Source organism: Ursus americanus, chromosome 18 (assembly GCF_024610735.1).
Source record: "Ursus americanus isolate L20-20 chromosome 18, mUrsAme1.1.p, whole genome shotgun sequence".
Taxonomy (NCBI): Eukaryota; Metazoa; Chordata; class Mammalia; order Carnivora; family Ursidae; genus Ursus; species Ursus americanus.
The window spans coordinates 34570328-34585474 of NC_142144.1; the positions used below are offsets into that span (position 1 = coordinate 34570328).

Consider the following 15147-nt stretch of genomic DNA (forward strand, 5'->3'; position numbering starts at 1 on the left):
AGGTCAATTGCATACTAATACAAAAATATCAACATTCTTCATATGATTTAAACAAGAGCCAGAGTTTCATAGCCTAACATTCAAAACGTTTAATATATATTCTTAAACTTGGCAGATGAATAATTAATTGGCATATAAGTAAGAAAAATCTTAACTCACAAATAAAGACAGTCAACACATGTCAATAACAAGATGACTTAGACATGGGAATCATGTGACAAAGACTTGAAAGCAGCTATTATAAAAATGCTCAAAGAATTGTGAACACCCTTGGAACAAATAACTAGAAAGTTTCAGTAAAGAAATAGAAAATACAGAGAATAACAAAATGGAAATGTTAGGACTGGAAAGTAAGAAAACCCAGAAATTAAAAACTTACTGAATATATTCCAAAACAGAGTATGAGATGACAGAAGGACAAATCATGTGAACATAACAATGAATAAAAATAAGTCTGAAAAACAGTGAGGAAAAATAAAACCCAAAAAGATCCCCAGGGACCTGTGGAACAATAAAAAAAGTCCAGCATTTGTTCCATCAGACTTCCAGAAATAGAAAAGGGTGCAGAGCTGGAAAAATGTTTGAAGTAATAATAACTGAAAACTTCCCAAATTTGGCAGAAGACATAAATCTACATATTCAAAAAGCTCCCTGAATTCCAAACCAGATAAAGCCAAAGAATTTTGTCCCCATACACGTCATAATAAAACTGCTGAAAACTAAAGAAAATAAATCTTCCATGTGGCCAGACAAAAAACACATTCCTGACAGAGAACCGATGGTTTGAATGAATGTTGAAATCTGGTCAGAAATCATGAAGGCCAGGGGCACCTGGGTGGTGCAGTCAGTTAAGTGTCCAACTCTTGATTTCAGCTCAGATCGTGATCTCGGGGTCATGGGATCAGCCCCCTCGCCCACCATGGAGTCTGCTTGAGATTCTCTCTCTCCCTTTCCCTCTGTCCCTCTCCCCGCTCACATTCTCTCTCTTTCTCTCCCCCTCTCATGAATTAAAATAAATAAATAAATAAATAAATAAATAAATAAATAAATAAAATCTTAAAAAAAAAGAAGAAAGAAAGAAAGAAAGAACCATGAAGGCCAGAGGAGGTGGCAAAATATTTTAAGGTGTTGAAAAAAGGAACTATCAAGCCAGAATTTTCTATCCAGTAAAAATAACCTCCAGGAATGAAGACAAAATAAAGACATTCTCGGAAGAAGGAAAATTACGAGAATTCATGGCCAGTTGACATGTTCTAAAAGAATGGCTAAAGGAAGTTCTTCAGAGAGAAGGGTAATGATCCCAAAATGAAAGCTAGAACTTCAGGAATGAAGGAAAAGCAATAAAAATGATAAGCATCTGGGTAAATATAATAGACCATTCTTTTTCTCTTGAGTTCTTTAAAATATGCTTGATATTTGAAAGCAAAAAGATGTAACAGTGTCTGATGGGGTTTTCAATGTGTGTAGATGTAATATATAAGACAACTGTAATATAAAGGGGGAGGGTAAAGGGACCTATATGGAGAAAGGTTTTTATATTCCACTTGAAGTAGTAAAATATTAATTTTAAATAGACTATGAAGTTCAGTATGTATATTGTAGTCCCTAGAACAACCACTAAAAACTTTGTACAAAGATATATTGTCAAAACACAGTAAATTAAAATGGAATACTAAAAAAATATTCAAATAACCTGAAAGAAGGCAGAGGAATGAAAAAGAGGGGGGGGATGGAAAATGAGTAATAAAACAATAGACCTAAATCCAAACATATCAATAAGTGCATTCAATGTAACTGTTTTAAACACACCAATGCAAAAATCAGAGTTTGTTAGAATAACAAGACGTGAACCAATTATAATCTGTCTACAGGAAACTTCAAGATAATGATATAGGTAGATTAAAAGTAAGAGGATGGAAAAAAGATAAACCATGCAAGCACTAATATCAGACAAAGTAGACTCAAAGCAAGGAAAATAACGGGGTCTAAAGGCATATATTACCTAGTGATAAAGGGGTCAAGTCACCAAGAAAACATTAAAATCCGAAATGTGTATGTAAGTAAGAACAATTACTTCAAAATACATGACGCAAAAACTGACAGAACAAAAAGGAGAAACACAAATACACAATTATAGTTGGGGACTTCAACACTCACAAAAATCTATAGACCTAGTAGAAAGAAAACCAACAAGGATATATAAGGACTGAACAACACCGCCAACCAAGTGGAGCTAATTGACATTTACAGGACACTCTGTTCAATAATAACTAAATACACATTTTCTTCCAAGTGCACATGGGACATTCATCAAGACAAACAATATCTGGTGTCATAAAACAAAACTCAACAAGAATAAAAGAACTGGGAAAAAATACTGTATGCTCTCTGACCATAATGGAATTAAAGCAGATATGATAAACAGAAAGCTGTAAAGAAAATTCCAAAACTTTGGAAATTAAACAAAACACTTCTAAATAATCCATGAGTCAGGTCTTTAGGGAAATTAGAAAAATATTTTTAACCGAATGAATGAAAATACAAATATAAAGTTTGTGGGATGTAGTTAAAGTCGTTTTTACAGGAAAATTTATAGTAGTAAATGCTAGTATTAGAAAAGAAGAAAGGTCTCGAGTAAATAAGCTTCTACCTTAAGAAACTGGAAATAGAGCAAAACAAACCCAAAGCAAGCAGAAGGAAAGAAATAGTAAAGAGCAAAAATCCATAAAACTGAAAACAGAGAAGTAGAGAAAATTAATGAACTCAAAAGCTGGTTCTTTGAAAAAAATCAATAAAATAAATCTCTAGCAAGACTGAAGAGAAGACACAAATTACTGGCATCATGAAGTACTCTGCAACATTAAAAGGATGATAAGAGAATATTACGAACCACTCTGTGCACATAAATTTGACAATGTAAGTGAAATGGACAAATTCCTGAAAGCGACAAACTACCAAAATTTACCAAAGGTGAAATGGATAATCTGAATAGCCCTATGACTAAAAAATCAAGTTTGCAGTTAAAAACCTCTTTCCCCATGCAGACAAACAAACGGAACAAAACAAAAGAAAAAACCACCACCAACAACAACAGCAACAAAAGCAAAACAAAACAAAACTCCAGGACTAGATAGTACTGTCAGCCAGTTCTACCAAATATTTAAGGAAGTAACACCAATTCTAAGCAGTATCTCCTGAAAAAAGAGAGAGAGAGACAGAGACAGAGAGAAGGGAACACTTCCCACTCATTTGATGAAGCAAGCATTACTCTGGTACTGAAACTAGACAATGGGAGTACCGAAAAAGAAAACTACAGCTCAATATCCCCTAAGAACATAGAATACAGTCCCCAACTTAATGATGGTTCCCTGTGTGATTTTTCAACTTTATAATGTTGCAAAAGCAATACTCATTCAGTAGAAACTGTTTGATTTTTGTGTTTTGATCTTTTCCCAGGCTAGTGATACATGGTACAATATTCCTTCATGGTTGTAGCTGCAGATCACAAGAGTAAACCACTGATACACTTAGAACCATTCTGTACCCATACAACCACTCTGCTTCTCGCTTTCAGTATTCGATAAATTACACGAGATACTCAACAGTTCATTACAAAATAGGCTCTGCGTTAGATGACTTTTTCCAACTTGGCTAACGTGAGTGAGCATGTTTTAGGTAGGCCAGGCTAAACTACGATGTTTGGTAGGTTAGGTGTATTAAATGTATTTTTGACTTGGATATTGTCAACTTACAATGGGTTGATCAGGACATAACCCCATTGTAAGTTGAGAAAGATCTGTATTAGCAAATTGAATCCATCAACATATAGAAAGAACAGTATATGGAGTATATGGACAAAAGGGAGTTTATCCCAGGATGCAAAGCTGGTTCGATATTTGAAAAACAAATCAATGTAATCCACCACATTCACAGTCTAATGAAGAAAAATCACATAATTCACACAAAGAATTGACAAATTCAAGACCTACTTATTATAAAGTCTCATCTATGCAAAACCTATCATGTTAATGATAAATTTGACATATTAATGGTGAGAATTGAATGCTCTTCCCCTAGGATCAGTGACTAGTCAAGGATATTCCCTCCTCACTCCTATTCAGTACTGCATTGGCAGTCCTAACCAATATAGTAAGATAAGGAAAAGAAATAAAAAGCATATTGGAGAGGAGGTGGTGTGGGGGGTGGGTAAAATAGGTGAAAGGGATTAAAGAATCCACTTACCATCATGAGCACTGAGTAATGCATAGAACAAATGAACGGATAAAGAAGTTGTGGTTCATATATACAATGGAATATTACTGAGAAAGGATGAATACCCACCGTTTGCATCGACATGGATGGAACTGGAGGGGATTGTGCTAAGTGAAATAAGTCAAGCAGAGAAAGACAATTATCATATGGTTTCACTCATATGTGGAACATAAGGAATAGCATGGAAGACCATAGGGGAAGGGAGGGAAAACTGAATGGGAAGAAGTCAGAGAGGGAGACAAACCATGAGAGATGCTGGACTCCGGGAAACAAGCTGAGGGTTACAGAAGGGGGGGGGGTGAGAGGATGGGGTAGCCGGGTGATGGGTATTAAGGAGGGCACATGTGGTGATGAGCACTGGGCGTTATGCACAACTAATGAATCATTGAATACTACATCAAAAACTAATGATGTACTGTATGTTGGCTAATTGAACATAATAAAAAATAGGAAAAAAAAGAATTGTTGAATCACAATATTGTACACCTGATACTAATAAAACTCTGTGTGTTAAACTACCCTGGAATTAAAGTTAAAAATTCAGATGGCTCAGTTGGTTAACTGCCTTCAGCTCAGGTCATGATCCCAGGGTCCTGGGATCGAGCCCCGCATTGGGCTCCCTGCTCCATGGGGGGCCTGCTTCTCCCTCTCCCTCTGCCTGCCGCTCCCCTTGCCTATGCTCTCTCTCTGTCAAATAAATAAAATCTTTAAAAATTTTTTTAAAAAATTAAACACTTAATTTAAAAAAGGTATATAGATTGCAAGAGGAAGAAATAAAGTTGTCCTTATTTACAGATAACATGACTGTCTACCTAGAAAACTTCAAGAAATCTACCCAAAAAACTCCAAAAATTAATAAGTGAGTTTAGCCAAGTTGCAAGACACGTCGTGAGCACACAAAAATCCATCATATTTCTCTATACTAGCAATGTGTGGCTAGAAACTACAATTTTTAGAATACCATTTATGATAGCCTCCAATGATAATTTTACAAGTAAAATAAAAATGTCTATATAGCAAATGAAATCCAGCAATATATAGAAGGAATTCTATAGTTACTAAGTCCAGTAATTATATAAAAATATACAGTATTTTATATAAAACTATGTTATATGTCATAGCCAAGTTTATACCAGCAATGAATGTTTTTGCATTAACAGATTAATAAAAGTGACTTGTCCTAATTAATAGATTAAAGGTGAAAACTTGGGCTCATTTCACTAGATGCAAAAAAAAAAAATTTGATAACATTCACTATCACAATAAAAACTCTTAGCAAACTTGGAATAAAGGAAATTTCCTTAAAGAAATAGAAAGTCATTATACGTAATATAATTGTGTATTTGGAAAGTATAGAAATATCTACAAATAAATTATTTAAAAATTATTTACATATTCTGGATACAAGTCCTTTGCCAGATAGGTGATTTGCAGATATTTTCTTCAATATGTGGCTTGTCTTTTCATGCTCTTAGCAGTATCTTTCCCAGAGCAAAAGTTATTCTTTTTTTTTTTTCCCTTAAGATTTTATTTAACTATTTGACAGAGGGAGAGCGAGAGAGAGCACGTAGAAGCAGGGAGAGCGGAAGGCAGAGGGAGAGGGAGAGGGAGAAGCAGCCTCCCCGCTGAGCAAGGAGCAGAGGTGGGGCTCAATCCCAGGACCCTGGGATCATGACCTGAGCTGGGCAGACATTTAACTGACTGAGCCACCCAGGCGCCCCAAAAGTTTTTCATTTTGATGAGGTCCAATTCATCAATTTTTAAAATGGATCATGCTTTGGATGTCACATCTAAGAAATCTTTGCTTAACTCCAGGTTACAAATATTTTCTATGTTTTCCTCTAAAAGTTTTGTAGTTTTGCTTTTTACATTCCCAGCTATGATTCATATTAGTGGAGAGAAAATATTTACCACATGTATAACTGATAAAGGGCTCACATCCAGAATACGTAAAGATGTCCTACAATTTGCTAAATACAAATCAACATACAAAAACCAGGTATATTTCTAAATACCAACTATAAAAAGAGGAAATGAATTTTTTAAAGGATACTATAAAGTACACTTACGTGTGTGTACAAATTTTTAAATGTCAAGTACCTAGGAATAAATCTAACAAAAGTGAGACCTCTACAAAGTAAAGTATAAAACTTTAAGAAAAATTAAAGAAGACTCTCCTAAGTGGAGAGATAGACCACGTTCATGAATTTCAAAAATTGATATTGTAAATATACCAAATTTCCCTAAAATGATCTATAAATTTAGCACAATCACAACCAAAATCCCAACAGGTTTTCTGTGGATCTTGATGGTCTAATTCTACTAATCTAAACTGTGTAGGATGTGAGAAAGCTTTGGTAATGTCAGTAACTGCTGACTGCGGTATTGGCATAAGATCAGAAAAACGGACCAGTGAACTAAGAGAGCTCATAAACACATTTCTGTTTAGGGACATGTGATTTACAACAAAGGCAGCCCTGCAGAGAAGTGGAAAATTGGACAGTTATACATCCATATGGGAACTTTGTGACCCCAGGGTAGAGAATGTTTTCTTCAAGTATCAAAGAGCAGTAACCAAAAAGGAAAAGACAAATCAGACTAATTACAATTAAAATATACCATTAAGAGTGAAGAGACAAGCCACAGAGGGGAAGAAGAAATTTACCACATATGTAACTGATAAAGGACTCATATCCAGAAAATATTAAGAATTCCAGGGATCCCAGGGTGGCTATCAGTTAAGCACCCACTCGTGACTTTGGCTCAGGTCATGATCTCATGGGTCATGGGACTGAGCCCCATGTCAGGCTCCACACTCAGCAGGGAGTCTGCTTGAAGATTCTGTCCCTCTGCCCCACCCCCAACTCCCTCGCGCTCTAAAATAAATAAATAAATCTTAAAACAACAATAACAACAACAAGAACACATTGAGGGGCGCCTGGGTGGCTCAGTCAGTTAAGCATCTGCATTCGGCTCAGGTCATGATCCCAGGGTGCTGGGATCGAGCCCTGCATCGGGCTCCTTGCTCAGTGGGGAGCCTGCTTCTCTCTCTGCTGCTCCCCCTGCTTGTGCTTGCTATCTCTCTGACAAATAAATAAATAAAATATTTTAAAAAAGACAAACACATTGAGATACCACTTAATACTCAATTGGCTATAATTTAAAAGTCTGACAACACCAAGTATTGGCAAGTGGCTAAAACAACAGAACTTCCCATATACTGCTAATGGCAATGTTAATTAACAATCACTTTGCAAAAATTATTTGCAAATTATCTTACAAATAAGACAGCAACTCCACTACTAGGTATGCGCCCTAGACAAACTTGATACATGTGCACCAAGATACGCTCACAAGAACAGCGATGTTTTTAATAACCCAAACTGCAAACAACCCAGATGTCCATCAACAAGAGACTTGATAAGGAAAATGACATATTCATAGGACAGAATTTTATACAGATGTGAAATGGGTGGAACTAAACCGACATACACCAACATGGATAAATTATAAAATGTAATTTGAGCAAAAGAAGCCAGGTGCAAGATAATTCATACCGTCCAACTTTCTTGTGAAGTTCGAAAACAGGCTGAATTTATCTATACATGAGAAATGTCTATTTAGATAAGAAAACCATACAGAAGAGTTGGGAACACATGATCATAATGGCCAGAGGGGAGAGAAGAGATTATAACTGGGAAGGCAGCCATGTAGCCTCTGAGGTCTTGGCAGCGCTCTATTTCTTGTGCTAAATAGTGGTTACATGGATACTTCGAATACTTATAGTAATTTGTTAAACTACTTAGTTATGTATCATTGCTTTTGTGTGTTGTATTCACAACCAAAAGGGTTTATTTAGCATGTTTCTTACCTTTCTCAATAAGCATTCTAACTTACCTGTGATATATTGACTTTTGTTCAAAGATTTAACACTGATCTTTTGGAAGTAAATGTGGAATGTTTTACGTCATCCTTTAAATGGTGTAAAATATGCAACTAGACACGGGATAACGGAGCTGCTTCTCACTAATGAGAAAGGTGAAAATGCAGAGCGGGCATGCTTGGTCCCGGGTATTTTCTAAAGTACTTTTAACAAATCTTGACTATTCTAATTCGAAAATAAATGGGTAGGTAGGAAAGCACGGACTTGCCAGGATTCTGTGGCCAGAATGAAATTATCAACTGTCTTCTTTTGTCCTCACAGAGCCCTTCCTCAGGAAGAACGCTTTCTCTGACAACAGCTGAGTGCGGAAGCGGCAAGGTTATTAAACAACTGTCATAAATTAAGCCCATGGAAAGATGCTCGCTATCATTAGGCGTCAGGGAAATGTAAATCAAAACCACAATGAGACGCCACTTTGCTCCCAGTAGGATGACTGTATTTGGAAAGACAGGTAATAAGAAGTGTTGACAAGGACGTGGAGAAGTTGAAACTGCTATACGTTGTAGGTGGGGATGGGAAATGATGCATCTGCTTGGAAAACAGTCTGACAGCTTCTGAAATCATTAAACAGAGAGTTACCACAGGATCCGACAACTCTACACAGAGGTATATACCCAACAGAAATGAAGACACATGTGAACACAAAATGTGGTACGCGAATGTTCATAGAGCATTATTCATACCAGCTAGGAAGTGGAAACGACCCAGACGTCCATCAGTTAACTGATAAATGCATTAATAACATGTGGTATATTCATACAGTAGAATATTATTCAGCCACAAAAAGGAATGAAGTACTGGCATATGCTACGCCCTAGGTGAACCTTGCAAATACTACGCTAGGTGAAAGAAGCCAGTTCCACAGTCACGTTGTAGGATTGCGTTCCTATGAAATGTCTTGGAGGCTAATCCACAGACAGAAAGCAGACCAGTGGTTGCCTACGGCTGCGAAGATAAGGGAGTTAGAGAGTGACAACTCACGAGTTCAAGGTTTCTTTCTGGGGTAATGAGAATGTTATAAAATTGATTGTGATAATGGTCGTACAACTCTGTGAATGTACTAAGAGCCATTGACTTGTATGGTAGGTGAATTATACCTCAATAAAGCTTTTCAAAATATGTCCTCACTCCATCGTGCTACTTGATATTTCCAGACTAACTTGGACCAAAGTACCCCAGTTTTTAACACCAGACTTACACCTTAACAGAAATACTGTATAAATAAGACAGAAAAATACAACAAACTCTTCTTTGCGTATTGGTGTCTTGATGAAAGGAGGCTTCACTGACATCCTGAGACGGTACCTCCTAGGGAGATGTGGAATGGGTAAAGGTTGCTGTGTGTGCGTGTGTGTGTGTGTGTGTGTGTGTGTGTGTGTAAGGTGTTTGAAGAATAATTTTGAAAGGGAAGGTGGGAAAAGAGAGCTAGAAGGAAATGACCACAGGTGTATTCTCACGTAGATTGATTTTAGGAAAAAAGTTGAAGATCTGGAAACTGATGCCCTAAAAACTGTGCATGTCTGAATCTCCCTTGGGAAGACTTCACGTTCCTGAGTTTGAAGACCTGAGTTGTAGTTCAAAAGCCTTGTCTTTCAAGACCACAATCTCTGCTATGAAACTCTAAAGCTTCTCTTGCAGCTAAAGCCAAGATTTTGACTCTGAGTCCCGCCTTCGGCTCTGCCAGCCTCCTCAAGCTGGTAGCCTCGAATGTTTCAGCCTCATGGTCTAATTTTAATGTGGGAAGAGCTTAGGAAGGAAGGAAGAGGAGGAAGGAAGGATAACATGAGTTAATATATCAAATTATAATCCTACCATGCCAAAGATCTCCCTTTTAGTGATTCTGCCGCAGGCGGGAGAGGTCAACACTGTCCAGTACTGTAAGGGAAAGAATCGATGGAGAAAAGGACAAAGAAGACAATGCTGTCAGGAGACAGTTTGATAGTATGGTAGGAACAGAAGACAGACTGAGTCGTTTATAGATTGATCTGGAAATGAGAGATGGAGCCAGAGAGCAGAGACATTGAGGACGCTCAGCTGAGGAGAAAGATGGGCAGAGAGTGAGAGGTGGGCCTCAGAGTTGATGAGGATTTGTTTCCAGAAAAAGAGAGACTGGAGAATATTTATGGAATAAAGAGAAAAAATCAGGAAGGGGATGAACGAGAGAAGGAATTGAGGGTCCTGAGAAGCTGTGAGGTGACAAAATGGAGAGCCAGGGGAGGGGGATCACTGTCGAATCGTCGAAGGACACCGCTTCCTCTGAGAGGCAGGAAAGCTGCAGACATTCTGGAGAGAGTTTTGGCCGGTGTGGGATTGTTCGTGGAGCTCAGATCATTTGACCTCTCTTTCTCTGGAGATCTGGTGGCAGAATGAGAAGTAGGCAGTTGAGAAAGAGGAGAGAAGAGTGGGGCCTCAGGACACCAGAGAGGGCTAGAGAATCAGCTGCAGAGAGCGGCGTCTGGAGTCAGATAACCCTTGTGGGGTGGGGTGGGGGTGAGGGCAGCTGGGCTGAGTTGCAGTGGATCTGTAAGACCCTTTTGTCCTTCCAGCCGGAGGACGGCAGTGAGGTCAGCAGAGCTGGGGGGCTGCCCGGCATTGAAGAAGAGAGAAAGATAGTGCACCATCCCGTACAGTGGCCGCTAGCCTCTGGGGCCTTTCGCATTGGTTAGTCCGAATTCATTTGTGCCGTAAGGGTAAGATATATACACGATTCCAAAGACTTCATATGAAAAAAAAGAACGTTAACTATCTCATTAATAAATGTGTACACTGATTATTTATTTAAAGAATATTTGGATCTATTGGGTTAAATAAAATATATTATTAAAATTAACTTCACCTGTTTTTACTTTTGTAGTGGAGCTTCTAGAAAAATTTAAATTACACACGTGGCTTGCATTATATTCCTATTGCACAGCACTGCTCTAGATACTCCCTTACTGGGACAGGGACTGTCTGTGTCATGCCTGTGGCCCCAACACCTGGGACAAGGACCTGCACAGAGAGGCCTCAGGGAACGGGGTGTGTGTGTGTGTGTGTCTGTGTGAATCGATGAGCAGATGAAGAATTCTGTTCATGAAGGCGTGAGTGGACAAACGCAGATCATATATGGTTATTAGGACCTTGGTCATTTTCTTCTCAGTTGTTGAGGATTAGGTATTAGCACCCTCCTGAATGAAAGGGAAACAGAGATAGTTAGAATTGAGGAAAGCTCACGAGGCTTTGAGGGAGGAAATCTCAAAGAGCATTTTAGTGGAACTTACTTGATCTAAAGGCTCAAGAACCTGGACCCTTGCCACGCTCCTGTTTTTGTTTTCCTTTAAAACCATGTCCTCCCGTAGCACCTTAATAAATGGTAGGGACTGTCGGAGGTATTGCGCATGTATTAACTCATTTAAACGTCACATCGCCCTGGGAGATAGGCACTCTCACTCTCTTTTGCAGATAAGGAAACAAGGCGCAGAGATGTGAAGCAGTTTGGCCAGGATTACCCAGCAGGTGGTGGGAACTGGTATTTAAATCAGGCCAATTGGCCCCAATGGCCAGGCTCCTAGCTGCTGCACCATCCTGTCTCTCTCATCCTGTCCTCTCGCCTCACCCCCAAGGTTCTCCCCAACAGAGATACAGTAGTCCCCGCTTATCTGCAGGGGATCTGTTCCAAGACCCCTAGTGCATGCCTGAAACTGCAGACCGTACTGAACCCTCTATATACTACGTTTTTTCCTATACACACGTACCTATGATAAAGTTTAATTATAAATTAGGCACAGTGAGAGATTAACAAGAATAATGAATAATAGAACAATTTTAACAATATACTGTAATAAAAGTTATGTGAATGTGGTCTCTCTTTCTCTCAAAATATCTTATTGTGCTGTGCTCACCCTTCTTGTAACGATGTGAGATGGTAACAGGCCAACGTGATGAGATGAAGTGGAGTGAACGACGTTGTGACATAGTGTAGGGCTACTCCCGGCCTTCTGAGGATACGTCAGAAGCAGGACCATCTGCTTCTGGACCACAGCTGACCACAGGAAGCAAAACCAGATAAGGGGGGACTACTGCATAGGTTTCTTTTTTCTCCCTTTACTGATTTCTCTTTCACTCCCAGTCCCTCAGGCCTTGTATTCCTGGAGAAAGTTCCCGATGTACTTTGCTTACTGACAACAATTGTAAGTAACCCCCCAACTTCCCCACAAATAAGACACAAATGCACCATAGCTGCATGGTCAGATACAACAGCCAAGTAACCCTGCCTCCTCTGTTCCCGCTATCCCCATCCCTGAGCCTTTCCACCATTTCCTCCACCCCCCACGCCCACCCCAGCCCATAAGTCTCCTGTTCCAAACATGGAATTGGCCCTCCCCTGCCTTTCTGGACAGACTCGAGGGGAGTGAGTGTTGGAGAAGCCTGAGGCTTCATAACTCTAAGCAAACACTTTGTCAGTCTAGCAGACGCCGGTGAGATGACTACAGGGGATAGAATGGGGGCTTTCCAGACACCACCTTGGCCAGTGCCCAGAGATGCTTCAGTCCCACCCACCAGGGACTCCATTCCAACCTCAGCTTGGATCCCTCCAATGATGAGTAACCCTAAATTTCCACCCACTGGGAGCAGCCCTAGCCCAGGATCTCCACTTTCAGGGCCAAACAGACTGCAGCACTAAGAAGGAACCAACAGGCCATCTTCCTCTCTCTCTCTCTCATTAAATTGTGAATAATAATGCATTTACTTATTCTCCCACTTAAAAAGTTGTTTAAATCCTTTGAAGAATCTTGCAAGGTAGCTTGGCTAGACAGCAGGCAGGACAGTCCAGTGCCTCTGGTGGGGGGGCCAGGGTCTTCCACTCGCCTGTCTTTTGGTCCAACAAGTAGGCGTTTGGGTTGATGGTGTAGTCCTTTGTCTGGACATCGCTGGCTGTGGTGACACCCCCACATACAAACACTCTGCTGTCTCCAATGGAGCATATAGCATGGGACACATCCAAGGGGCAGTTGTTGGGCAAGAGAGGCACCGAGGTGGTCGTCTTGTTGGCCTTTATCTTCTGCAGGTTGATTTCCACGCTCTGCCGGTGGCTGTGTACACAGAGGATGTTGTCCTGATGGAAAGAGAGCAGGGGCCGGTGGTTGAACTCGATGGGGAAGGTGATACACTGGACCACATCCCCAGTGTTGGTGTCAAAGCAGTCCACCACTCCAACCCGGGAAATATAGCCCTTCACCAAGCACCGCCCCGTGACAATGTACAGGTTCCGGTCACCCTTGGTGATCACGGCCGTGCCATCCATAGGGATGCTCATCTTCCCCGCCAGGCACCAGGCCTCCTTGCGCTCATCATAGCGATAGATGTTGGAGACATACCGCCTCGGAGCAATGCTCCCACCCACTGAGTACACTGTCCCCCCGCAGGTCACCATGGTGTGGAAGACAAGCCCAATTGGCAGGTCTGGCAACTTGGTCCAGGAGTTGTCATCCATGTCATACCGCCAAGCGGTCTTCAGCCCCGAAATCTGCTCAGTGGTGCCACCAGAGATGTAGATGTAGCGGCCAGCAGAGGTGGCGCTAAGTGCTGCCGCCCGATAGGGCATCTCCGACAGCTTCAACCACAGGTTCTCCTGGATGATGTAGGCAAACACTCCATCATTGAACTTGCCATGGGCCTTTTGGCCACCAAGGATGACCACCGAATCAAGCAGGGCCCCTTTCCGCTGGTAGCTCAACAAGCTGGATGGCCTCTCCTGCTTTCGGTCCACGAGGACACTCTCGATCAGGGTCGCGTGGGCTGAGCTGTTCTCCATGCCCATCAACTTGTTGCTGGCAAACATCAGCGTCTTGTTGGAGACAGCATTAAGATTGATGTAGTTGAAGAACTTCTTGAAATACTTCTCCCGCTCATCCTTCCGGAAGTACACCCAATTGATGAGTGCGCTGAGAGCCTGGTCCTCATTGAGCACATGCAAGTTTTCGTCTCGGAGCAGGCGGCCAAAGATGACAGGTGGACAGCGCATGAAGTGCATACAGCCCTCAGGACTGGCCCAGTAGTGGAAGTTGTCACGAATGCCAGAGTAGGCCAAGTCTGAGACCTCTTTGAGCTCAAACAACTCAGCCAAGAAGAGGTAGCGCAAGCAGTTCGCACGGCGGATGGACTTAATCAGGAAGTCATTGCAGTGGATTCGAAGGCGTGGTGTGTTGAAATACTGGGCCCCACGAAGGAGCTCCTCCACGTTCTGCTCCGAGATCACCACCTTGCCGCTGTAGAAGTAGTCCAGGAGCTGGTCCACCGTGGCCGGGCTCAGGTAGTTGGGGTCGATGGTGATAAAGAGCTCATCGGTGGTCTTCATGTCATTGCTGGAGATAAGGCTCTTCACCAGCGGAGAGACAGCAGCCAGCACGTTGCGATGCGCAAAGAAGACATGGTGGTCCACAGTCAGGGCCATGTCCCAGTACTCTTTGCGCTTCCTCTGTTTGTTCAGATTCTGCAGCACAAAGCTGTTATAGTTTTTCTCCGTGAATTCCAATTTCATGGTGCTTCTTGCTGGCTGAGGCAGAAGACCAGCAGCAGGTGCTGGAGAACAGACGTTCTCAGGCCTTTGGGATATGGATCGATGGTTGTTTGCAGAGCAGTTGATCAGGGAGGAGGGGGGAGAGGAGAGAGGATGATGTCATAGAATGGATGAGGTCATCACAATGCCAGCCCCTGAGGCCTTTCTCAGAGGCACAGGACCCTTCTCCCCTCTGATGGCTTCAACCTGCCAAGGCTAGATAGATACCCTGCCAGGACTTAAAGCCCTGGGACCAGAGCTCAGGAGGAACTCAGAGATGGGTTGGAACTCTTACCTGGGGCTTTTAACACTCAGTTCAAGGCTAATTCTGGAATGTCTGAGCCAGTCTGGGTGGGAGTGGTATAGGAAGGGAAAAAGGGAAGTTAGGGGAAGA

At 41.3% G+C, this 15147-nt stretch overlaps 1 protein-coding gene across 1 annotated transcript; it reads right to left on the reverse strand.

Moving 5' to 3' along the window:
- Positions 1 to 12918: 12918 nt before the first annotated feature.
- On the reverse strand, positions 12919 to 14896 carry CCIN (calicin). The gene has a single exon (XM_045780213.2). The coding sequence runs from the start codon at positions 14733 to 14735 to the stop codon at positions 12969 to 12971; it is 1767 nt and encodes a 588-aa protein (XP_045636169.1). The 5' UTR covers positions 14736 to 14896; the 3' UTR covers positions 12919 to 12968.
- Between the last annotated feature and the right edge of the window lie 251 nt (positions 14897 to 15147).

Coding starts and splice junctions, on each gene's coding strand:
- CCIN (XM_045780213.2), bottom strand. CDS start 14,735: ATGAAATTGGAATTCACGGAGAAAAACTATAACAGCTTTGTGCTGCAG.